The sequence below is a fragment of the Schistocerca piceifrons genome, chromosome X (genome assembly GCF_021461385.2).
Source record: "Schistocerca piceifrons isolate TAMUIC-IGC-003096 chromosome X, iqSchPice1.1, whole genome shotgun sequence".
NCBI lineage: Eukaryota > Metazoa > Arthropoda > Insecta > Orthoptera > Acrididae > Schistocerca > Schistocerca piceifrons.
The window spans coordinates 779,768,532-779,793,880 of NC_060149.1; the positions used below are offsets into that span (position 1 = coordinate 779,768,532).

At 41.9% G+C, this 25,349-nt stretch overlaps 1 protein-coding gene across 1 annotated transcript in view; it reads left to right on the forward strand.

Annotated features, from left to right (window-relative positions):
- Positions 1 to 25,349, forward strand: part of LOC124722955 (RNA-binding protein with serine-rich domain 1-like) — a 108,601-nt gene that overhangs the window by 63,882 nt on the left and 19,370 nt on the right. Inside the window, exons 6-7 of the mRNA XM_047248121.1 lie at positions 8,302 to 8,463; positions 22,271 to 22,515. Coding sequence (XP_047104077.1) covers positions 8,302 to 8,463; positions 22,271 to 22,515 — 407 coding nt within the window. The remainder of the gene's footprint in view (positions 1 to 8,301; positions 8,464 to 22,270; positions 22,516 to 25,349) is intronic.

Here is a 25,349-nt window from a genome sequence, read left to right on the forward strand (position 1 = left end):
TTGTTCCCGTGTAGTGATTTGTGAAAATGGAAAAAATTGAGATTTGAGCAGTGATTAAATACTTCGTACAGAAAAGTATGAAAGCAAAGGACATTCATGCCTATTTCCAAATTACACTGGGGGACTCTGCTCCTTCATGTTCAGCTGTTGTCAAGTGGACAAATGAATTTAAATTTGGTCAGGAGAGCTTAGATGATGATCCACGCAGTGATATGTCACTACTCCAGAAATCTTTGCAAAATTGCACAAAATGGTCATGGAGGATTGCCAGTTGAAAGTGCTTGAAATTGCTCATGCTTGCCAGATGTCATCTGAAAGGGTATATCACATTTTAACTGAAGAATTAGAAATGAAAAACTTATCTACAAGATGGGTGCCACAACTCTTGATGCTGGATCAAAAACGCATGAGAATGGACATATCAGAACAATGTTTGGCCCTGTTTAGGAGAAACGAACAAGATTGTTTGCTCTGGTTTGTGACCACATATGAAACTTGGGTGCACTACTAAGCCTCAGAGGCAAAACAACAGCCAAAACAGTGGAAACTTGCTGATTCTCTGCCATCAAAGAAACCAAAGACAATTCCTTCGGCGGGAAAGGTCGTGGCATCAGTGTTCTGAGATGCGAAGGGGCTTCTGTTTGTAGATTATCTCCCCACTGCACAAAAAATTACTGAAGAATACTATGCTAATCCCCTGGACAAACTGCAACAAAAGATACATGAAAAAAGGCCTGGTTTAGCAAGGAAGAACATCTTCCATCAAGACAGTTCACGCCTGCAAAAATGTGCCGTCGCCATGGCAAAATTACACAAACCAAGGTATGAATTGTTGCCACATCTACCTTATTCACCTGATATGGCTCCGTCACACTTTCATCTCTTCCCAAAACTGAAAATTTTTCTTGATGGATGAAGATTCACTTCAAATGAGGAATTGATAGCCGGAGTTGACAGCAATTTTGTAGGCCTGGAGGAACTGGAACATTGGACCAAGTGCATTAATCTACAAGGAGACTACATTGAAAAATAAAAAAAAAGTTTCAGTGATGTAAGTACTTTTTTCTATTCCATTCCGAGAACTTTTCAAACCAGCCTCATATTATGAATTCACTTCTTTTTTTCTCCTATGCATTTGTTCTGAAACAGTTGCAATCATTTGGACATCACTTAAGTGACTTGCATGCCGCCAACCAGTTTTCCAACTGGGGAAAGGGGAGCTACAGTGTGATGTGGAACCTGAGGCACATTTCATTTCTGACAAATCTCCGCATCGTTAAGAGGGGAACACTAAGTTAAAAAGCAGAGTGAAAAAAAGTGACCCATCTGTGATAAAGTCCCATAACCTTTTGGTTTCCCACATGCTCTACCACTAGACCACCACATCAGATACCAAGTTACATCCATATGCTGTGTTCTCGAAGCATTGCTGCTCTCTTGAGTTATGACGTGGTGGTAATGGCATCATTTTCACAACACAACTTTAATTCATCATAATTAAGGCGATTTGTACAAAACATTTATGAATTACATACAGAAACTTACCTCTTGAATCAGTGCATCTATTTGTGAAAACCGAATCAAAATCCCTACAGGAACTTCTAGATTAGCACATACAGATTGAAGCGAAAAGGCTACTTCAGTTTATATATACAGAGAGAAAAGATGGTGAAATTGATTGTACAGTTGATGCGATTGAAAAGATATTTAAATAATATTTCAGTGTCTCTTACTAATGTCATTCCAAGATAGTGCAGGGCTTGATGCATGTATTTAATGTAAGTAGGGTTAGTAGCTATTATATTTCTGAGACCTGGAGCTCTTCGCAATGTCACAGAACCATCTTAACCTCAAATGGCAACTAAAGTCATTTACACCCTCTGTCAGAGAAACTTGTAAAAATTTTGTTCTCTGTTATTGTGTTTCACTGGTATTGCACGTTGTGTGTGAGATGGAGATGGGAATCCAGCCAAACATTTTTGTTGATATGGGAGGGAAAATTCTGTAAGTTAAGTAATTAAATCAGGCAATAGGAATGTTTGTGTGTTTGATGAAACCGGGAGTCCAAACAGAAGTCGGTCTCACAGTTACATTGTCAGGACTGGCTATGTTGCTTCAGATGCTCACAGCATGCTGTTACCTGCTTAACAAACAGAACTTACAGTTGAATTCAGCTGTTGTTTTACATTTTTGATCATTATATTTTATATTTAGGTAAACCTTCAAGAACACTTGAATACTTGCTATGGGTTTTTATAAAATCTTAGTGTAAGAAAATAACAATTTTGATTTACTTTCCATCTTTTCATTAAGTATATTATCCCATAATTTTTCTTCAGTGTCTTCCTGACACAAATGCCTCATCCGAGGTGTGGAGGCAGCCAAACCTGTGGCTATCGAGTGTGCAGGGTGCAGTCATTTGCAAGTTTTGGCTCATGTCGGCACCAGTGACATCTGTCACATGGATTCTGCGGCCATCCTCAGTTCATACAGGTGCCTGGACTCACATGCGGGGTGCAAGCAGAGCTTACAGTTTGCAGCATGGTTCCCATAATTGATAAGGATCCTTTTGTTTGGAGCTGTGTGGAGGGTCTCAACCAAAGGCTTCATCGACTCAGCGATGGTCTTGTCTGTCCGCTAGGTAGGTGTACTACACAAAGGAAGCTGCTACTTGGGTAACAGAGTACTTGTGGAGTGCACATGAGGGTTTTGTAGGCTAGGTAGTAGTTTGAGGTACATTGATGAACACATGCCAGTTGATGCACAGCAAGGGAAGTCTGACTGTATTCTGAGTAAAAACACTCCGACTGTCAAAATTTTGTCAATAAATTGTTGAAGTATTCGTAACAAAATTCCCTAATTTATTGCCCTCCAGGAAAGTTCTCACACTGAGATTATTGTTGGGACCAAGTACTGGCTGAAACCCGAAGTGGAAAGCTCTGAGATATTTAGCGAGTCATGGAACGTATATCGGATAAACAGATTAGAGGCCATGGGAGGGGGGTAGTGTTCACTGCAGTGGACAAAAAAATTGTCTCTATTGAAGTCGAAGTTGTGTGTGACAGTGAAATTATCTGCTCGCGTATACCAAGTATAGGTGAAACCAAGTTAATTGTTGGATGTTTTTACTGGCCACCCTATACCTCCAACAGTTCGACAGTCATTCAAAAAAAGTCAGTAGCACATAAATATGCAGATTGTGCAGTACTAGTTGGAGGTGACTTAAACCTACTGGGTATAGATTAGGATGTCTATGGATTCATTGCAGGGGGTACAAACAGACCTTCATGTGAAGTACTTTTGGACATGTTTACTGAAAACTATCTTGAGCAGCTGATTCAACAGCTCACACACAAGGGAAATGTATTAGACTTGTAGTTACAAATAGGCCAAACCTTATTGGCAGCGTCAGTATAAATCGGGAATTAGCAATCGTGATGTCATTATAGCAACTATGGTTACAAGAGTTAATAAATCAGTCAAGAAGGCTAGGAGAGCGTTCCTGCTACAAAGAGCATATAAGCAGTTGTAAGCATCTCACTTAGTGATTTGACATCACTTAGTTCCAGTAAGATTGACATAGAGGAAATATGGCCAAAGTTTAAGCAGATTGTAAATCATGGTCTGAAGAATTATTTGCTTAGTAAGTGGATTAAGGATGGGGAAGACCCACCATAGTTTAATAATGAAATTTGGAAAATGTGGAGGAAACAGGGGCTATAGCGCTCTTGGTTCAAAAGGGAACACACAAATGATGACAAGCAAAAGATAGTAGAGATTCATGCTTCTGTGGAAAGATGAAGCATACAACAACTATCACCGTCGTACCTTAGCAAAAGATCTGGCATAGAATCTGAGAAAATCCTGATACTATGTAAAATCACTAAATGAGTCCAACGCTTCCATCCCTTCCCTTGTTGACCAGACTGGAATGGCAGTTAAAGGTAGCAAAACGGACTGAGATTTTAAATTTTACATTCAAAAAATTGTTCTCACAGAAGAATTATACAAATATACTGGCATTTGACTATCGGACAGATTCCTTTATGGTCGACATAGTAATAAGCATCCCTGGTGTAGAGAAACAACGGAAAGATTTGAAAGCAAATAAGGTGAGGTCCAGATGGAATCCCAATTTGGTTTTAGAATGAGTACTCTACAGCATTGACCCCTTACTTAGCTTGCATTTATCATGGATCTCTCGCCCAACGCCAAAGTCCCAAGCGACTGGGAAGAAGAGCAGATGACTCTTGTGTATAAGAAGGATAAAAGAATGGACCCACGAAATTACAGACCAATATCCCTAATTTCGATTTTCTGCAGAATCCATGAACATGTTCTCTGTTTGAATATAATAAGTTTTCTTGAGACTGAGAAGCTTATGTCCACAAATCAGTGTGGTTATAGAAAGCATTGCTCTTGTGAAACTCAACTTGCCCTTTTCTCACATGATATACGCCAAACTATAGATGTATATTTAAAAACAAAGATGATGTGACTTACCATACGAAAGTGCTGGCAGGTCGATAGAAACACAAACAAACACTATAGATGTAGTGCAATGAGCAGATTCCATATTTCTAGATTTCCAGAAAGCATTTGACACAGTGCTGCATTGCAGGTTGTTAAAAAAGGCACATTCCTATGGAAAAGGTTCACAGGTATGTGAGTGGCTCAAAGACTTTTTAGGTTATAGAATGCAGTATGTTGTCCTTGTCGGCGAGTGTTCATCAGAGACGAGGGTTTCGTCAGGAGTGTCACAGAAATATACTGTTTGCTGAAGATACTGTGGTATGTGGGATGGTGTCATCGTTGAGTGACTGTAGGAGGATATAAGATGACTTAGACAAAATTTCTAGTTGGTGGCAGCTAGCTCTAAACATAGAAAAATGTAAGTTAATGTGGATGAGTAGGAAAAACAAACCCGTAATGTTAGGATATAGATTAGTAGTGTCCTGCTTGACTCAGTCATGTCATTTAAATATCTGGGTGTGACGCTGTAAAGCGATATGAAATGGAATGAGCATGTAAGGACTGTGGTAGGGAAGGGGAGTGGTCGATTTCAGTTTATTGGGAGAATTTGAGGTTAGAGTGGTTCATCTGTAAAGGGGACCTCATATAGGATTCTAGTGCGACCTACTCTTGAGACTGCTAAAGAGTTTGGGATCTGTATCAGGTTCGATTAAAGGAAGACATTGAGGCAGTTCAGAGGTGGGCGTCTAAATTTGATACTGGTAGGTTTGAACAACACGTGTTATGGAGATGCTTCGGGAGCTCAGATTGGAATCCCTGGAGGGAATGTGATGTTCTTTTCGAAAACACTACTGAGAAAATTTAGAGAACCGAAATTTAAAACTGACTATCAAACAATTCTATTGTCGCCAATATACATTGCACATTAAGAACCACGAAGATAACATACAAGAGATTGGGTCTCATTTGGAGGCATATAGACAGCTGTTTTTCCCTCGCTCTATTTGTGAGTGGAACAGGGAAGGAAATGATTATAGTGGTACAGGGTAGCCCCTACCACGTACCGTATGGTAGGTTGCAGAGTATCTATGTAGATGTAGATATCTTAGGTTAAGATAACAGTGTTGCAACAGGAACAGCAACAAGATCATTCATCCATATAAATAAAATAAATGTAAAATTCACACAAGAAAAATATATAAGTGGACTAGACTTCACTGTGGGATTAATGCAAGGAAAGCAGAATTATGTGAAACAAAAGTTGTGTAACTAAAAGTAGAAAAAACATGAACTTGCTGTACTTAAATGTAGCACTGAACTGAGAGTGTTACCTATTGATTAAGCTCTCTCTGATTATCTGTACTTCAGCTTACATAAGGTTAAGACATTTTTTATGAAAGTACAGTAAAACCCCTTTTTAATGAATCTCTGGAGACCAAAATATTTTTTCCTAAATTAGGGGTTTTCTTAAAAAGGGGGTTTTGCCCAGTAGAGTACATGGAAAGGGCAACCCAAAGTCATAAGTCAAACATGTGTAGGTGATATTAGAGGTATTTCATTACAAAATTACCAGCATCCTGTGCTACAAATTTAAATGCAGTAAATATACATTTATAACACTTTTCAGATAACACATCCTTTATTTTTTTAAACATCAAGTCATCTTGTTTGTTCTGTCGTTATATCATATAGTGCTGAAAGAAGTTTTCGCTCCATCTGGTTGGTGTAAATTAGAATTCATACATCTACATTAAGAGAGGGAAAAAAATTCCTGACACTATCAGTTCCGTGCTCAGCAACAGTGAAACTTGATGCAATGCCCTCCTTTTTTTCTTCTTCTTCCTCATTGTGAACTCCAGCTCCTACCTGTGTTCCTTCATCAACATTTCACTTGTATCAGTCTCAGGTATAGAAGTCAGTGCTTCATCATCACAACTGTGTCCTGGAATATTGCGTTTTCAGAAATATTAATTTTACTACTCCACGCTTCTCCTGGAACAATATCTTCTGCAACAGCCGATTTACCATCGCCACCATTTGTGAAACAGTTTAACTGTCTGTTCTGCTACAGAATTCCAGGCAGCAACAGACATACACATAATCTGCACAAGGCTGAGTCTCATCACTTCCTTCTTCTCAGTGGACGAAATTGACTTCTTTCCAACTACTACTCTGTATTTGGCTTTAACAGAGTATAAAGCACAGGTACAGAGGCTGCAGATGACTTGTGAAGTTTGGAGGAACTCAATATTTACATTCCTCAGAAATTATGTTTCCTTGGGATGTACAGTACATGGGTGAATAATAAGTCCAATTTCTTCGTGCTGCACCAATCTTGGCATCCAAATGGGTGAAGAAGTTGTAAAGATCTCTGGCATCTCCAGGGTATGCTGTTGTACCCATAAGAACAAAGTAGCATTTTTATGGTTTGTAAACATCTGGGAATTAATAGTCAGGCAGTCTTTCACTTCCATCACTTTTTACACAGAATAGTGTCATTGTCTTTTTTTTTTTTTTAATTTTTACCTCTGTGGTATTTTTCTCCCATGTCCACATCCGTAGCTGAGTGGTCAGCCTGACTGACTGCTATGCAGGGAGCCTAGGTTCGATTCCCAGATAGGTTGGAGATTTTATCTGCTCAGGGACTGGGTGTTGTGTTGATATCATCATCAGCATCATCAACATCGACATGCAAGGTGCCAAAGTGGCATCAAATGAAAAGCCTTGCGCCAGTTTCATATATGCTGAAAATGTATCTTGGCTCATAGCCCTGTATGATGGCAATGTAATGTTATCCCAACAGTTTACAGTTTCTTTGACCAGAGCCTCTCTCTCCACTTACACTTTGAAACAACAGATTATGATGTTTTTTAAAACGATTCAACCAGCTGTTCAGTGCACTGAAAGTTTCTATGTCAATCTTCAGAGCGATTTTAGAAACCTTCTCTTGCAGTATGTTTCTGCCTACAGGAATGCTTCCACTCCTCAGTCCTTGAAACTACATTAGAAGAATATTTTCCACATCACTGAATGTAGAGATACGAATGTTCCTCCTTTTTGGATCCATAGGGATAGTTAGCTTTGGCATTTAAGAACATGTCCTTGATTTTGAATATGGTGCACATTTAGACGGTGCTAAATCTTATTTCTTCATCATCTTGAAAATATTTATGTTAAGATTGTCATTGATGATGCAGATGATCATCAGCTTTTACTGTACTGTAAGCTTTCAATGTTTGCAGGCCATAACTCGACAAAAGTAAAATTGATAACTTCAATACTTTAGTAAACAACTACACTTTGCGCGCTTCTTGGACTCAGTGACTGTGACATCAATGATTTCAGATTCTTTCAATACGTCTCCCAGTATTGCTACAATGGAAGTAGAGTTATAGACTATGATGTATGTATGTGTCAGCTGGTTGAATCGATTGCCATTTGCTGCATCACATGACAAAAAAATATGACCTGTGTGAAATAAAATGGAAAGAAATCAGAAACTCACTTGAACGTGTTAGAAATTAAATAAAATTTGGATTTCAGTTTGTGGAGTGTTTCATGTTTATTCCTTAAAAGCAGATTTTTCTTAAAGCGAGGTTTGTTAAAAGTGGGGAAAACTAATATTGTATTGTTGTTATGAGAGTTTTGCCGAGATAGACAGAAATATTCCTTAAAATTGGGATATCCTTAAAAGTGGGTTCATTAATTTGGGATTTTACTGTACTGTTATTTGAGTAGCGGTGGTGATAGGAGGTGTGCAGATAAGTATTCCCCATTACAACAGCACATGTATGTCTGTCTTCAACTTTTATGTGAAATTTGTTTCAGAAATCGGAGTGCCCCTCGCAATGTTGAGGCTGTGCGGAAGATGAAAGAGAGACTGAAAATGAGACAGAAGACAAAAGAAAATGTAAAGGAGAGAGTCAAGGTGAGACAAAGGGAAGACAGGAGAAAGCCTCAACCAAAAATGAGAACTGTTGTTCGTTCAAGGTAAGCTACTATTTGCTTACAAATTTTTCCTTCTTTCTTCCTGATAATCATAAATTCAGTATTTATGTATATCTTTTTGACAGTTCAGAATAGGGTGTGAGAGCCCACTGCAATTTGCTTTTGAAGTTATACTTCAAATTGACTTCAAAAGTTTTGGCAGATTATGCTTATTGCTTTAAATTTTGTAGATATTTGATTTTTATTTTTGTGACAAGTGTTTGGTTGCAATTCTACTCTGGCAAACCAGCAACATTGAGACAGGAATTTACAAGGCACTATGGAAGATTACCTGTTTTACGAACAGCAGTCTGTACCTTGCTGGTCACCTGGCCACACCGTAATCGTAAGTGCTACTTTGCAAATGAAACTGCATTTGAAAGTGTGTTTATTCCTCACCAAGTGGTAATCCCGATACAAGAATGATAACTTTGCAAGCATACAACATGAGCACCAACAATCTTTGAGATGTGAAGGTCGGTGGCCCGCCATCATGAACCCCAAATTTGGAGCAGCTGAGAGCACAGCTATAACATATGCGATAGCATTATCAGCTGTATAATCACCAGCTGCAAGAGCAGAAATAATTGCTGTATCTGCTGCAAGAATTCCTCTTGGAACAAGTGCATCTGCACCAGGTGGAGGTTGGTGCATTCCACAAAAAATATTACGAGAAGTGGCAGCAAGCAGGCATCACTGGAGCATTATGACGATAAACTGCCTTCAGGGTAGCAGTTCTTATTGCAGCTAACTCAGCAACAAAACAATATACTAGATGCAATACCAGCCACTGTAACAACTGGCTGCATGAGTCAACCACTTCCTGCCTGTAGTGATAAGGTCAGTCAGCCACAGCTGCGTTGTTCATGGCATCCAGGTGCAGAGGTGCATTGATAGCTTTCAAAGTACAGTTGCTCTGGACTGACTGGCCAGCCCTATGGTCCAGTTATGTCTAGAATCATTTTGCTGCTGACAGCATATCCCAGGCTACAATCAAATATAGTCACATTGTGGCACCACCCTTAAAGTAGCAGCAACATGATTGAGAAACACCAAACAACAGACCAGTGCAAGTGACTGAAGGAAGAGATTGTGTGGTTGCTATCACCTACACACATTTAATGGTTGCAAGCTGCTGAACAAGCAGGAGCTGGGAGACAGAAAACCATGTTAATTTCTGTCTCACCTTCACCTGTTGGTGGGTTCAGAAGTTCCCCACATCCCTATGCTCCACAGAGGTGATACCTGCAATGCCTTATTGTCAATATCATGTGAAATAGAGTTAAACAAGCTCTGGAGCATGTAAATGATGGATAAGCTCACCCATAGCACACAGAGAAAGGGAGTGCAATGCTTCTCATTGTCCAGCAGTGCATAATCCTCACCCATACCAGACTGGGAAAAATGTTACTGCAATAAGCATTCAATGTAGCTTGCTATATTCTTGGTCCAGAAATGTGAGTGACAGTACCCTGTGCTGTGGCTGAAGGGCATGCCCACCAACAACAGCAAATTGGCAAGTGACCATGGCACCTTTAGCAATCTGAGGCTTGGGTGACATTAAATCTGAACCTAAGCTTGTGGAGAGCTTTCAAGTGATGGTTTATCATTACTGACATCACTCACCCATTTATTCCTAGATTTTCTGTTCTTCTATGACCTGAATAGCTGTGTCTTGTCAGATGTCCCACACCATTCAACAGAACCCCATATATGGAGCATTCCTGTCTTCTCTCAACTGTGGCATCTTGATTCCAACAAACTTTGGATGACATCGGTGTAATTCAACATAGTTTAAGATAAGAACAGCACAGTCATTGTTGACAAGGAATCCAGTTGGTTCTCGGTCATGCTGATTATAGAGTACTAAGTGCTCAAGACAATTCCAACCCCCTACTCATTGTGACACACAGAAGATTTCACACATCTTTACAGTTGCACTGAACCATCCGAGGTCTCTAACCAGATATCATTGACCCCAGAGAATATACACAAAACGGCCTCCTGAATACTGTTTGGAGTGTTTGCATTCCTCTACATTTTGTATGTGTTGCACAACACTGCACATGCCAAGGGGCGTAGAGTGCATTGATGATGTGCCGGTATCATTCCCAGAAGAACAGCAAAGTTATCTTCAAAACGTTTTCTGCCCCAGCATTGACTATAAAATACTACTGAGTCCCACCAAAGGCATTATTGGTGCTACAGAAGTGATCTTTGTTGGGTTCAAGAGATCTGCTGCCGACACATGCCTACCTCTTGAATGGAACGTCACCCTGAGATAATCTCTGGGCCCAATGAGACTGTGAGAACTGTGTCAATACCTAGGCATCATAAACTTCTATTGGTCTCTTATACCTCATCCTGCTGAAGTCCAGATGCTATTCCACACAATTGTAGGTGACACCACAATTTGTAACCCACACCTATCACATGGAATAACCATCTTCAAGAGGCAAATTTAGCATGGTTACAGTGCTCAGCCATCCTGATGCAGGATCCCCATTGGCGATCTTTTTTATGGTACGTCCCATTCTGTGTGTGCAGTTCTGCATCAGCATGTCAGGGTTGGAACCCATAGATTTTTCTCCAAAAAGTTGACAGGAACACAATATTCTTGGCCATCACTCTATATCTCTCTATATCACTCTATATCTATGTCAGTCTTATTCAGTGAGTTAACAATTTCATTTCCATTTGATAAAGAACTGACCTTAGGTTATTAAGATTCAGCGGGCATCATGTTAACACTCCATTTGAGCTATAAATGTACTCAAGATATTAAACTCTCTGTATAACACATAAGTATTGGGTTACTATAATGTGGCTGTAGTAAGGAAAAGGGGTGTCGAGTAGGAAAAGGAATGAGAATTGTGGGATGGAATAGGAAAGATTGTGCTGGAGTGGAACATATAGGTGTGGCAAGTAAATGAAGACTAGCAGACACACTGAAGAAAAGGTATAGTGGGAAGGGGGAACATCTGAAGTACAAGAGAGAGGTAAAGTGCTAAGTAATGGGTAAAACTAGTAAGTTAGTGCAGAGTACAAAACTAGTAGCTAAAATGTGAGCCTAGAGTGGGGACAGAATGTGGATTGGGGTGATAACAGGAGAGAGGCTGAAAGCAGGTAGTGAAGGGGTACTAATGCAGATTTAGTCTGTGAGGATTATTGGAATGGAAGTTATGTTATGGGGAGAGTTCCCATTTGATTAATTAAGAAAAGTGGCCATTATCGGGGAAGGATCCAGAAGGCACAGCATATGAAGTCATTATTGAACTAAGCCGCATTGTATTGTGCATTATGCTCAGCAACTGGTTGGTCTGTTTGACCATTGGCAACTGTCTGGTAATGGATACTCATTTGGATGGGTAGTTCTTTTATGGTCATCATACAGAGTTCTTTTCTGGTCATCATATAGAGTGCTGTGCAGTGATCGCAGCAAAGTTAGAATATAATGTGGCAGGTTTCACAGGTAACCCTGTATTTGGGACGGAAATTTAGATGGCAGGTGGCTAAATATCAGTTTGGGAAGGGAGGAGAGCGAGGCTTGTGGGGGTGGATATTTCCCATTTCAGGTTACAGTAAGAGTTTGTCAAAGCCATGGTAGAGAATGTTATTCAGTTTTTCTAATGGCGACCTGTTTTCAGTGATTAAGTGTAAAGTGATAAGGGGAGGGGAGGAGGAATTAGAGATTCAGTTGATTGGAAATGTGTCACCATCGGGTAGCCATATTGTTTCTGAGGGATTCTTCTGTTGTAAATTGGTTGGCAACTGTTGCAGTGGAAGTATTGGTGGTGTTTGTCAGGTCAGATGTGAACAGATGTTCTTGTGGAGCCATCACAGAGGTGTTGATCCAAGATGATTAATTCGTTCAGATGGGTAAGATGGGGATGTTAAGGCTCTGAATGAATGAGAATACTGTGTCCTTGCCTTGGGTCCAGATTAGAAAGATAGTTTCAGTATATCTGATCCACATGATGGGTTTAATATTCTGAGTAACTAGAACGGGTACTAAAAATGTCCATTGCGCAGGTTGGCATGCGATCATATCATGGATTTTAATTATAAGTGATAACTTGAATAAAGTAGTTGCGGTTGGGGATATAGCCATCATAGTTATGGGGAGGAGATTGTGGCTTTGGAGTCCGTCAGATAGTGGGAGAGGTAATATTCAATGGTGGAGTGATAAGGAGGATTGGAGCAGTTGCTGTAGAGACTGTGGTGTTGACAGTTCCTCCATTCCGTATCCTACTCCATACCTTCCTGCTCCTAGACCAACCTCAGCCTCCAACAGTCCTTCTTTTACCCCACCTTAGCTTAATCATTTTAACCTTTCCTTAACTCTTCCTGTTATTCCACCTTTCTTCTACACTTTCCTTCTCTGCCTGCCTTCTAAAATTATCCTGTCGTGTTCTCTACATAAGTGGCTGCTACTGTCTTTGAATACACACGTTCCACACCGCACCACCCTCCGCGCATGCTGTTTCTCACGCGCACATGTTTTGTTTGTGTGTGTGTGTGTGTGTGTGTGTGTGTGTGTGTGTCAGTCAGTCAGTCAGTCAGTTGTACTGCCATAAAAACTACCCTGTGAATGTCAGGAAGCTATTCAGGCAGACACTCATACTGCTCAAAGCTCCGGGGAATTTGGAATGAGTCTGATGATTTTTCGCAAACTGCAAGTCAGTGCATGGATGTATATGTTTATATTCAGTCATGTTTCTCTTCTGTCAGTGAAAAAGAGCAGACTTTGGTTTTGATTTTCAGTTTTAATTATTTTTCTCTGTTTTTGAGTTTTTATTCACTGCCGGGGGGGGGGGGGGGGGGGGGGGGGGGGCGGGCGGGCGGGTTGCACCCAGAAGAGGAGGGAGAAACTGAATGAAACTTCATGGGTTGAGAGAGTGTGTGATGTTATTTCAGCAATTAAAAAATTGGATCAGATTTATGCAGAACCTGGCAGTACAAGTCCACATATCAGTGATGTTCTACCATCTCTGGCCTGGATACAAGCACTGATGTGGTTGGGAAGGGTGTTATAAAGCCATTGTACCTATGCAGAACCTGGCAGTACAAGTCCACATATCAGTGATGTTCCACCATCTCTGGCCTGGATACAAGCACTGATGGGGTTGGGAAGGGTGTTATAAAGCCATTGTACCCTCTCATGAAGCTGAATGCAACTGTTTTAACTGTTCTGTGACATCGTGCATATTGGCACTGTGACGAAGTTGGCATCCGAGCTGGCCTAACCCACATTCTACTGGGAACGAATCTGGGTATCTTGTTGATCACGAGAGTACCTCAACATCAGGCAGACAGTTCAAAGGGCTGGAATATACGTGAAAGTTTTTTTCTCTCAGACAGTTTAGTACTCTCAGACACTAATTGCAGAATTTTTTACACTAGGAGTAAATTTTTGCTGACAGTGAATAACTTCTGTAAGAGTCTAAGTGTCTTGTGAGGGCAGATGTTGGAAACATTTACACACAGCAGGGTGACAGTATCTGTGAAAGCTGAGATATCACTCTCCACGAGATTTCTCTGTCATAGTTCTGTGCGTGAAGGGAGAGGTAGCGATTGAAGAACTTCGGCTTGCAGCTGCATTTTTAATACTTAGTGTGGCAGAGAAAAAAAAAAAAGTAACTGTATTCATGTTGAATAAGAGAGCAGATTAGGTGGTGGGATGATTTTGGACCTAGCAAGAATCTCATTGTAGAGCTTGTGATGGAAAAACTACAACAATATCAAAATTTTACAAGAATGACAGTAGTGAAGATGGAAGAAATATGCTTTATAATTGGCCCAAAAATTGCCAGTCTATTGACTATTATGTGTAAATCGGTTAATCTTAAAGACAGACTGCTTGTGACAATAATATTTCTAGCATCAGCTACATATATACTTTTTAATGTTTGGAAAATAACAGTTACGATGAAATAATGTGACATCAATTTTATCTTGATACCCATAGACGTTCAAAAGTCATATAGTGACAATATTATGAAAAGGATTCACCATGTAGTGGAGGTGTTCCGTCCCAGACAGGCAGAACAAAAAGACTACTAAACAAGTAAGTTTTCAGCCAAAAGCTTTCTTCTGTGTTGCTTGCAGTCTGGCCTCGGCGTGCAGAGACATTGGTCATATGTGTGTGTGTGTGTGTGTGTGTGTGTGTGTGTGTGTGTGTGTGTATTTATATTTATCTATCTATTTCAGAAGAGGGCCTTTTGGCCAAAAGCTTACTTGTTTAGCAGTCTTTTTGTTGTGCCTGTCTGCATTTCAACATCTCCACTATGTATTGAGCAGCATTCTACCCTTTCCATAATATTGTCATTATTCCATCCTGGATTTTTCTGTTGTGCAAAAGTCAAATATGACGGATATCTGATAAATGAAGCATTTCCGGACATACATTTATTTGGATGTATTTACTGGTATTGATTTAAGGAACCATAAATTCCTGAAAGTCTGTTCTTCAACACCCATATAATAATATAATCCATAAATACTATATCATATAGAATTGTAGATACAGCTGTATTACTTGAAGTAACCCCCCCCCCCTCCCCCCTGTGGGTCCAGGGGTAAGAATAGCCCCAAGGTATTCCTGCCTGATGTAAGAGGTGACTAAAAGGAGTCTCTCACATTTCGGCCATTATGTGATGGTTCCCTGTAGGGTTTGACCTCCATTTTTCAAAATTTTTCCGAAGAGTGAGCCAATTGGGGAAGGATGCCTTACATGGTGCATCGTATCCATCGTGCATTGAGATCTTTAGCCCACTTTCTCGTCGTTGCATTGCAGTCCTGCCCATTCTCCATCTCTTGGGCGAGGACACCTTCCTGGGTGCGTTTTCCACCACGAACTATGCAGTGTCACTTTCTGTGCTGAGGATGACCATGGACTTCTTCATACCTCATATCCAGCACAGTAGCCAGTCCATTGTGGTGGGGCCGACACGTACCCTGTTGGTTGTAGCCCTCTGACAACACAAGGATCACTGTGCTGATGCCTGCTGCTAACTCCCCACGTAGGCCAAGGAGTAGATGCTCATCACTCTGGGGCATCGGGACTCCCGGCAATGGGCATCCTCCCAGGTCGCCTTTGCTGTGGCTAGGTGACACCCGTGTGGAGGGCCCCTGGTTGTAATGGGTGGCACCAGGGCAGATGACACGCCATGAAGCCTAATACGTCATCTCTTGCTGGTGGTCCGCCGCCAGCAGTCTCTAAGTGGGAAAAGTCTAACTTTAATGCTAAGAAATATGACCCCCAAGTCATTCCCTTTCTGGCCACACCATGGGAGAAACACAAGGCTAAGGATGGCTGTGAAGCTTATTCGCCCCGGTACCTCATATGTACGAGAGTTGATGGGGAATCTTTCATATCCATGAAGCCTCAGTTTTTTGTGGAGCATTTGGAGGACAAGTTTGAGGAGGTGAAGGACTTGTCCAAAATGGCTCTGGATCAGTTTTGATAAAAACAGCATCTGCTGCCCAGTCACAGGCATTACTCAGTAGTGGCAATTTGGGGGATGTTCCTGTTACCATCATGCCTCATAAGACTTAAATATGGTCCAGGGTATTATATTCCACAGTGACCTTCTTTGTAGTCTGACGATGAGCTGTGCACCAATTTAGAGTGGGGAGGTGTTCATTTCGTCTGGCGCATCCATCGGGTTCCGAGGGATAACCATGTTGCCACTGGTGCCTTCATGTTGGCCTTCAAGGGTGACACATTGCTCGAGAAGGTCAAGATGATGGTCTACCAATGTGATGTCGAGCCTTACATCCCTCCCCCGATGTGGTGCTTTAAGTGCTGGAAGTTTGGCCATATGTCTTCCCGCTGTACTTCCAGCTCCACCTGTCGAGATTGGGGATGTCCATCACATCCCAATACTCCATGCGCCCCACCTCCCATCTGTGTCAACTGCGGAGAGCATCATTCACCTTGCTTGCCAGACTGCAGGAGTTTACAGAAAGAGAGGAAAATCATGGAATATAAGACCCTGGATCGACTGACCTACACTGAAGCTAAGAGGAAATTTGAGCGCATACATCCTGTGGGTATGACCACCTCGTACACTGGCGCTACGAGAACAGTTCTCGCCCCATCAGTTCCTCGAATTCCTATCACCTATCAGAACCGGGAGACTACATCTGCCCCCTTGATGATGGGGGCACTTCCATCCCTGTTGCTTCCGCACCACCTACTTTGGGAGCAATACCGCCCCCCCCCCCTGCCCCCCAACCATTGGGGATTTCAGTCCCCACTTCTGAGCCAGAGAATTGTAAGGCTTCTTCAGCCCCTCTCTCGCTAGGAAGGGGTCCCTTGGTTCACTCCCTTCCCAGATTTCTGCTAGTGGGAAAGATGACACCTGCCAGCAGCTGAAGAGCCCAAAAGCAGCTGGTTGTAGGGCTTCATGTTCATCCTCAGTCCTGGAGACTGATTCAGTGAAAGCCAGGGAAACCCAAGGAACAGCATGACAAATCGAAAAAGAAGGCCCCTAAGAACACGGAACTTGTGGTGGCATCCACACCACAACTACCTACAAGCTCTGCATCTGAGGATGGGGTGTAGATTCTGGCATCCACTGAGGACCTGGATCTCGCCGGACTCTCAGACACAATGGATATAGACTGCTCAGGCAAAAAGTCGGTAGTAGCAGGTGACCTTGAGGCATAAACTGCCTCATTGAATGTTCCATGCCTTCCCAGTCTCTCAATGATGTCATCCTCCAGTGGAATTGCAGCAGTTTTTTCCACCGCCTGGTTGAGCTACGGCAACTGTTAAGCTTTACACCTGCTTTCTGCATTGCCCTCCAGGAAACCTGGTCCCCAGCAAAGCAGTTCTCTGCCCTCTGTGGCTATAAGGGATATTACAGGAACCATAGCGACTACAAGGGTGAGTCAAATGAAAACCTTAAATATTTTTTTAAATATTATTCATTGTGCAGAAGTGGTACAAAGCTGTATCACTTTTCAAAATAATTTCCCTCACGCTCAATGTAAGTCCTCGAGCACGTACAAAGTGCATAAATTTCTTTAGAAAAAAGTTCTTTTGGTAGTCCGCGCAACCACTCATGCATCGCATGGCATACCTCTTCACCAGAACGGAACTTCTTTCCTCCCATTGTGTCTTGGAGTGGTCCAAACATAATGGAAATCACTTGGGGCAAAGTCTGGTGACTATGGTGGATGAGGAAGACACTCAAAATGCAGATTTGTGATTGTTACTACTGTTGTACGGGCAGTGTGAGGCCTTGCATTGTCATGTTGCAAAAGGACACCTGCTGACAGCGATGCATGTCGCTTTGATTTGATTCCAGGCCGCAGGTGATTTTTTAGGAGATCTGTGTATGATGCACTGGTGACAGTGGTCACTCTAGGCATGTAATGCTCCAAAATGACACCTTTTTCATCCCAAAAGAGTGTCAGCCTAACCTTACCTGCTGATGGTTCTGTTCGAAACTTCTTTGGTTTTGGTGATGAGGAATGGTGCCATTCCTTGCTCGCTCACTTCGTTTCCAGTTGGTGGAAGTGAACCCAGGTTTCGTCCCCAGTAACAATTCTTGCAAGGAAGCCATCACCTTCTCGATCAAAGCACCAAAGAAGTTTTTCACAAGAATCAACACATCGTTCTCTCATTTCAGGAGTCAGCTGCCATGGCATCCATCTTGCAGACACTTTGTGAAACTGGAGCACATAATGCACAATGTGTGACCCATGACTAATCTGTAAACATGCTGCAATGTCATTCAGTGTCACTCGGTGGTTTTCCTTCACTATGGCTTCAATTGCAGCAATGTTCTGTGGAGTCACAACTCGTTGTGCCTGACCAGGACGAGGAGCATCTTCCACTGAAGTCACACCATTTGCGAACCTCTTACTCCATTCATAGGCTTGCTGCTGTGACAAACATGCATCACCGTACTGAACCTTCATTCGTCGATGAATTTCAATAGGTTTCACACCTTCACTAAGCAAAAACCAAATAACAGAATGCTGTTCTTCCCTGGTGCAAGTGACAAGTGGGGTGGCCATCTTTATACTGATACTGCAACAGTATGTGTGCATCTGCACTATGCTGCCACCTACAGGCCATTCTGCATGCTGTTTGTAGCACGCATACCATCTTACAGGATAATGGGACAAAATTTTGATTTGTTATTACAAATTTAAGGTTGTCATTTGACTCACCCTTGTATAATTGAGTGTCAGGTGGAGTTTGTGTTTATGTCCTAAACTCAGTTTGTAGTGAACCTGTGCCCCTTCAAACCCCCGTTGAAGCTGTGGATCCCAGAATGCGAACATCACAGGAAATAACTGTCTGCAATGTATATCTTCCTCCAGATGGTGCAGTACCCCTGAATGTATTAGCTGCACTGATTAATCAACTCCCTAAACCTTTCCTACTTTTGGGAGATTTTAACGCCCATAACCCCTTGTGGGGTGACACCGTGCTTACTGGCCGAGGCAAAAATGTCAAAACTTTATTGTCTCAGTTCGACTGCTGCCTCTTAAATACTGGGGTTGCCACACATTTCAGTGTGGCTCGAGGTAGTTACTCGGCCATTGATTTATCAATTTGCAGCCCAGGACTTCTCCCATCTATCCACTGGAGGCCACATGACGACCTGTGTGGTAGTGATCACTTCCCCATCTTCCTGTCACTGCCCGGCGTCAGGCCCATGGACACCTGCCCAGATGGGCTTTAAACAATGCGTACTAGGAAACTTTCACTTCTGATGTCACCACTGACTCTGCCCCACATGGTAACATTGATGTGATGGTTGAGCAGGTGACTACCACAATCGTTTCTGGGGGAGCAAACACTATCTCTCGCTTCACTGTTTAGGGTGCCCCCAGCGAAAGACAGTCCATTGGTGGTTTCCGGAAGTCACTGAGGCAATTACAGAGCGGCAGCAAGTTCTAGAGCAACATAAGCGACACCCTTCCCTAGAAAATCTAATAGCCTCTAAGCGTTTCCGTATCTGTGTACGCCAGGTTATAAAACAACGGAAACAGGAGTGTTGGGAGAGGTATGTGTCGACCATTGGGTGCCATACATCATTTTCCCAAGTCTGGACAAAGATCAGATGTCTTTTAGGTTACCAGATCCCAACAACTTTGGGCGCTAATGACCATAGAAGTTTTGCGCCCTAAAACCAAACCACAAAAAAAAAAAAAAAAAGATCCCAACAAGTGTGCCCGTCATTACCATCAATGGTGTGCTATGGGCCGATGCAAACGTGATTGCGAAGCACTTTGCTGAGCACTATGCTCGAACCTCTGCGTTGGAGAACTATCCCCCAGCCTTTCGCACCCACAAACGGCGGATGGAAAGGAAAGTCCTCTCGTTCACTACATGCCACAGTGAACCCTATAACACCCCATTTATGGAGTGGGAGCTCCTCAGTGCACTTGCACATTGCCCCAACACAGCTCCTGGGCTGGATCAGATCCACAGTCAGATGACTAAACATATCTCATCTGACTACAAGTGCCATCTCCTCGTCATCTTCAACCGGATCTGGTGTGATGGTGTCTTTCCATTACAATGGTGGGAGAGCACCATTGTTCCGGTGCTCAAAACTGGCAGAAATCTGCTTGATGTGGATAGCTATTGGCCCATCAGCCTCACAAACGTTTTTTTGTAAGCTGCTGAAACGTATGGTGTGTTGGCAGTTGGGTTGGGTCCTGGAGTCACGAGGCCTACTGGATCCCTGTCAGGGCGACTTCCACCAGGATCGCTCTGCCACTGATAATCTTGTGTCCCTCAAGTCTGCCACCCGCACAGCCTTTTCTAGATGCCGACACCTGGTTGCTGTCTTTTTTTTTATCCACGCAAAGCGTATGACAGCACATGGCGACATCATGTCCTTGGCACATTATACGGGTGGGGTCTCCGATGCCTGCTCCTGATTTTATCCAGAATTTCCTGTTGCTCTGTACTTTTCGTGTCCAAGTTGGTGCCTCCCATAGTTGGCTGGCTTCTCCTTTTTTATTCTCAAGGTCAGCCAGCCATGGTAATCTGCTTTGTTGTTTTAATCTCCTCATCCCATTTCTTGCGTTTCTGTGGTTTTTTTTGTCCCCTTTTGTCCATTTACATGTTTGTTGCTTTTCATTGGCAACTCTTGGACACTGTCTGTGAGCTGACTCAGTGCTGTTTTCATGACATATATTACTCGCAAAATCTCTCTGAGACTGAATAACTCTGATGTGTATACCTAGCTATTGAGACAAGTGCCATGTGTAGACGAACATTATCCTGTTGAAAAATGGCACCACAATTCAGTCACACAAGAAGTAACACGTGAGGATACAGGATGTTCGTGACATACTGTTGTGCCATCAGAACTCCCTCAGTCACTAACTGCAGTGACCTGAAGTCATACCTGAAGGCTCCCCACACCGTGACTTGAGAAGTAACTTCGCTGTGCCTCTCTGAAACATTGAAAGGATGAGACTTCTCTCCATGTTGCCACCATGCTTGCCAAAGGTGTTTATCCAAGGTAGGGCAGAACTGCGATTCATCACTGAACACAGTGCGATGTCATTTGTCAGCAGTCCATGCTTTCTGGTCTTGGCACAACTCCGTATCCAGTCACTGTGTAGAGGCATTAACAGCAGCCTGTGCATGTCTGGTCAGGTTGTTGCTAATCTCTGAACAATTGTGTGGGATGACACAGAATGTTGCAGGGAGTCCATTAGTGGTTCTCGGATGGCATTTGCAGGTGTGAAGGGGTTGCAATGTGCTTTTGCACAGTCTGGTGATCCTCCTTTGTGGTGCTCAGACATAATCGACCAGAACATTGACAATGAGTGTGTCGGCCCTCATGTTTTCGTACAGCCCAACAATGGACCACTGTCACATCTGAATGCTCGACAAATCTGGGTATTGCATAATTCAACCAGTCAGCCGAATGGAGACTCATAATGAGGCACCTTTCATATTCTGTCTTGTACGAATCCGCAGCATCTCCACGTCTTTCACAGTGATCACTCCCCTGACATCTGATGCCATTCGTGCCCTTTCTATACGCTACCAAATGTGATAATGGCACTAAACACGAACAATGCTAATTCTCTGTGTGGCCGTTCTACCTGTAAAGTTACAGTGATATTCGACCATGTCATTTGGGTGCTTCACTTCTTTTTTGTCTGGCAGCACATATAAATCCACTTTTTGCAAAATGCAAATGATTTTCTTCCACCCATATGTTTGTCATTTTTATCACAAATTTACACAGTCTCCTTTATTAAATTGTGTATCAAACAGTGGAAAATCCAGGATGGTATAAGAACAATATTATGAAAAGGATAGGTCACTACTCACAATATAGAGTAGATGTTGGTCAAAGAAAAGCACAACAAAAAGACTGTTATACATTTGAGCTTTTTGTCGAAAGACCTTCTTCTAAAGTAGAAAACACATCTTCATATAAGCACAACTCAGAAACACATGACCACTCTCTCTGGCCACTGAGGTCTATATTCAGATCATTATATTGCTAATGAGATTGTGGAAAAATTAGGCATATAGGAAAACAGAAGCAGTAATTCTGAGTACAAGCCTCAAATGCAGTATAATACTACAGTGAAATTTGAACTTTGTATTACCATGTTATTGAATGAATCAGTCAAACCACAAAGTTCTTCCATTTTCATTGTGTGTTCTTTTATTCTTCCTTTCCCCTGTAATCAGTTTTAGCAACTGTTTTCATGAAAATATAATATTTTGCTAATGATTAACTTTGAAATTGAATCAGGGGCCACTTGCAATTTCTGTTTACCTATTTGAGATTATATGCCTTTGCAGGTCACCAGGAAGACGTAAACGTAGAGAGCGCTCACCTACTCCAAAACCCACGAAGCTGCATATTGGTCGACTTACAAGAAATGTGACAAGGGAGCATATCTATGAAATATTTCAGGCGTTTGGAAATGTAAAAAGTGTGGAATTTCCAATGGATAGACTGCACCCCGGATGTGGTAGGGGGTTTGCATATGTTGAATATGCAACACCTGCTGAGGCTGAAAGTGCAATGAAGCATATGGTTGGTGGTAAGTAAACTTCTCTCTCTCTCTCTCTCTCTCTCTCTCTCTCTCTCTCTCTCTCTCTCTCTCACACACACACACACACACACACACACACACACACACACAGAGAGAGAGAGAGAGAGAGAGAGAGAGAGAGAGAGAGAGAGAGTTGGTAATACCACAGTATATTAAAAATCTAACAGTAATTCCATCAAGACCTGGTGCCTTGTTCACTTAAAGTAGTCATAACTGTTTTTCAGTACCAAGGATGATTATTTACATATCTCGTATATATATATATATATATATATATATATATATAGTGTGTGTGTGTGTGTGTGTGTGTGTGTGTGCGCGTGCGTGACACACATTGGTATTCACACCTCATGTGTGAATATAATGTAAATGTATACTGTAATAATTCATCTTTACATTTCACATATTCAACAGCAGACTAACACAAGAAACTGGATGGAAAGTGTCAGTCTGTTCATTAGTTTTATGTAGAAATAGAACTTCTAAGTGTTTTCTGTTAGATCTTTCATCAGGATCTGACTGTGGAAGTCGTTGGGTTCAGGCATAGCTTTTCTTACAGATGCATGAATTTCCATTAAGACTTCTCTGTCAGTACCACTACATTCTCATTTGTAGCTGTCTTGGTCTTTGCAACATTCTCCAAATGTAGTTATGATGTCTTTGAGCTTTAACCATAGATGAAGGTAAAGTCCTCAGGATCATTACACCACATCATGTTCCTCTTCAAAATTCTTCGATAGCCAATGTTTTGACCCCACTTTTGGGGTCTTTCTCAGGAATCTTCAGTTGTTGGCCTGTGACTGATGAAAACCAGTGTTTTGCTCACTTATAAAAGAATATTTTCTACACTTGTTCCAAAGAGCTACTATTGGTAAGCCATCATCATTGGATAAGTTGTTATAACTCATGGTAAAGGAGAACAGGTATGTTTACAAAAATATTTTTGTCATGCTACCAAGATTGCTTCCTGGTAACTGTTTGTTATTCTTTGCACACTGTGGCTGTGTTATTCTTTGCATACTGTGGCTGGGTAATTACTTTCTATGAATCTGAAAGCCTATAGCTGTCACCTCTATTCAAATTATATTCATTCTTACAGATCTCAGCTGCATCTCTGACTTTCCTTCTATAAATGTTGTATTCTTTAGCAAGCATTCATACGTTATTAAAATCTGGACCCTGGTTGCAGCTCTTGTTGGTATTTGACAACAGTAGATATACTTTTTGTTTTAATCACATATAGCATTCATTGTCTTTCATAATTTTTTAAATTGTTCTCCCAGTTTTGCTTATACACTAGGGGTAGTTAATCTTTCATACCTACCGCCCAGTTCTATAGTAATGGTGTCTTTTAAAGTAGGGGAGTAACTTTACATTATAAAATTTATAAAGAGAAGTTGCAGCTAGTTAAAGCATATAATAATTACATACCAAATACTTTATATCAAAATTTTATGGAAACGTAAAGAAAGTATCTTTAACTGCCTACCACATACCCTGAAAGCTGGAATGCCATTAGTGGGCAGTAGGTACCAGGTTGACTACCACTGCTATACACAGTCTGGCACAGCCATGTGTCACTTCATAGACTCCTACAGTGGGGAGGTGACCAGGTGCTTCTATTGTAGGTTAGAGAAAAGTCATATTTTGTATTAACTGAAAAATGTATTTTTTCAAAATTGCATCTGTAATGCAGGTGCATTCTAAGCAAAGAGCTGTCATTGAGTTTCTTTCAGTGGAAATCCAGAGGATCGCAGATATTCATAGGTGCTTGCAGAATGTCTATGGTGGCCTCGCAGTGAAGAAAAGCACAGTGAGTCATTGTGTGAGGAGTCTGTCATCATCACAACAAGATCATGCAAACCTGTCTGATCTTCCGCATACTGGGTGGCTCGTGCTATGTTGGAACGTGCAGATACACTCATTCGAAGCGATCGATGCATCACAATCAAACCCTCATTGCACAGCTGGACATCTCTTGGTAGTACTGACACACTCGTCCACCTATTGGGGTACTCAAAGGTGTGTGCCTGCTGAGTTCCTTGCTGCCGAACAGAAGAGTTGGGGTTGTTTGGAGGAGGAGACCAGACAGCAAGGTCATCGGTCTCATTGGATTAGGGAAGGACGGGGAAGGAAGTCGGCCGTGCCCTTTCAAAGGAACCATCCCGGCATTTGTCTGGAACGATTTAAGGAAATCACGGAAAACCTAAATCTGGATGGCCGGACACGGGATTGAACCGTCGTCCTCCCAAATGCAAGTCCAGTGTGCTAGCCACTGCGCCACCTTGCTCGGTTTTAAACAGAAGACCATAAAGAGCAACAAAGGACCATCTGTGCAGAATTGTTTGCACATTACAAGGCTAACAATGACAATTTTTTACTGAGCAACTTCACAGGCGATGAAACATGGATTCATCACTTCAAACCGGAAACAAAATGGCAGTCTGTGTTGTGACGTCTACACCACCTTTCTTCCGAAGAAAAAGTTCAAAACCGCACCCTCAGTTGGTAAAACCGTGACAACAGTCTCCTGGGACTCTGAAGGTGTTATTGTATTTGATGTTTGCTCTCCTGGAGCAACAATTAACTCAGAAGTGTATTGTGCTACCCTCAGGAAATTGCAGAAACAACTTCAGCATGTTTGTCCTCACAAAAATGCAAACAAACTACTTCTTCTCTGTGACAGTGCAATGACTCACACAAGTTTACGCAACTGAGAGGAGCTCACAAAACTTCGTATCACTGTTCTTCCTTATCCAACCTGCAGCCCGGATCTCACATCTTCCGACTTAAATCTGTTTGGCCCAATGAAGGATGCACTC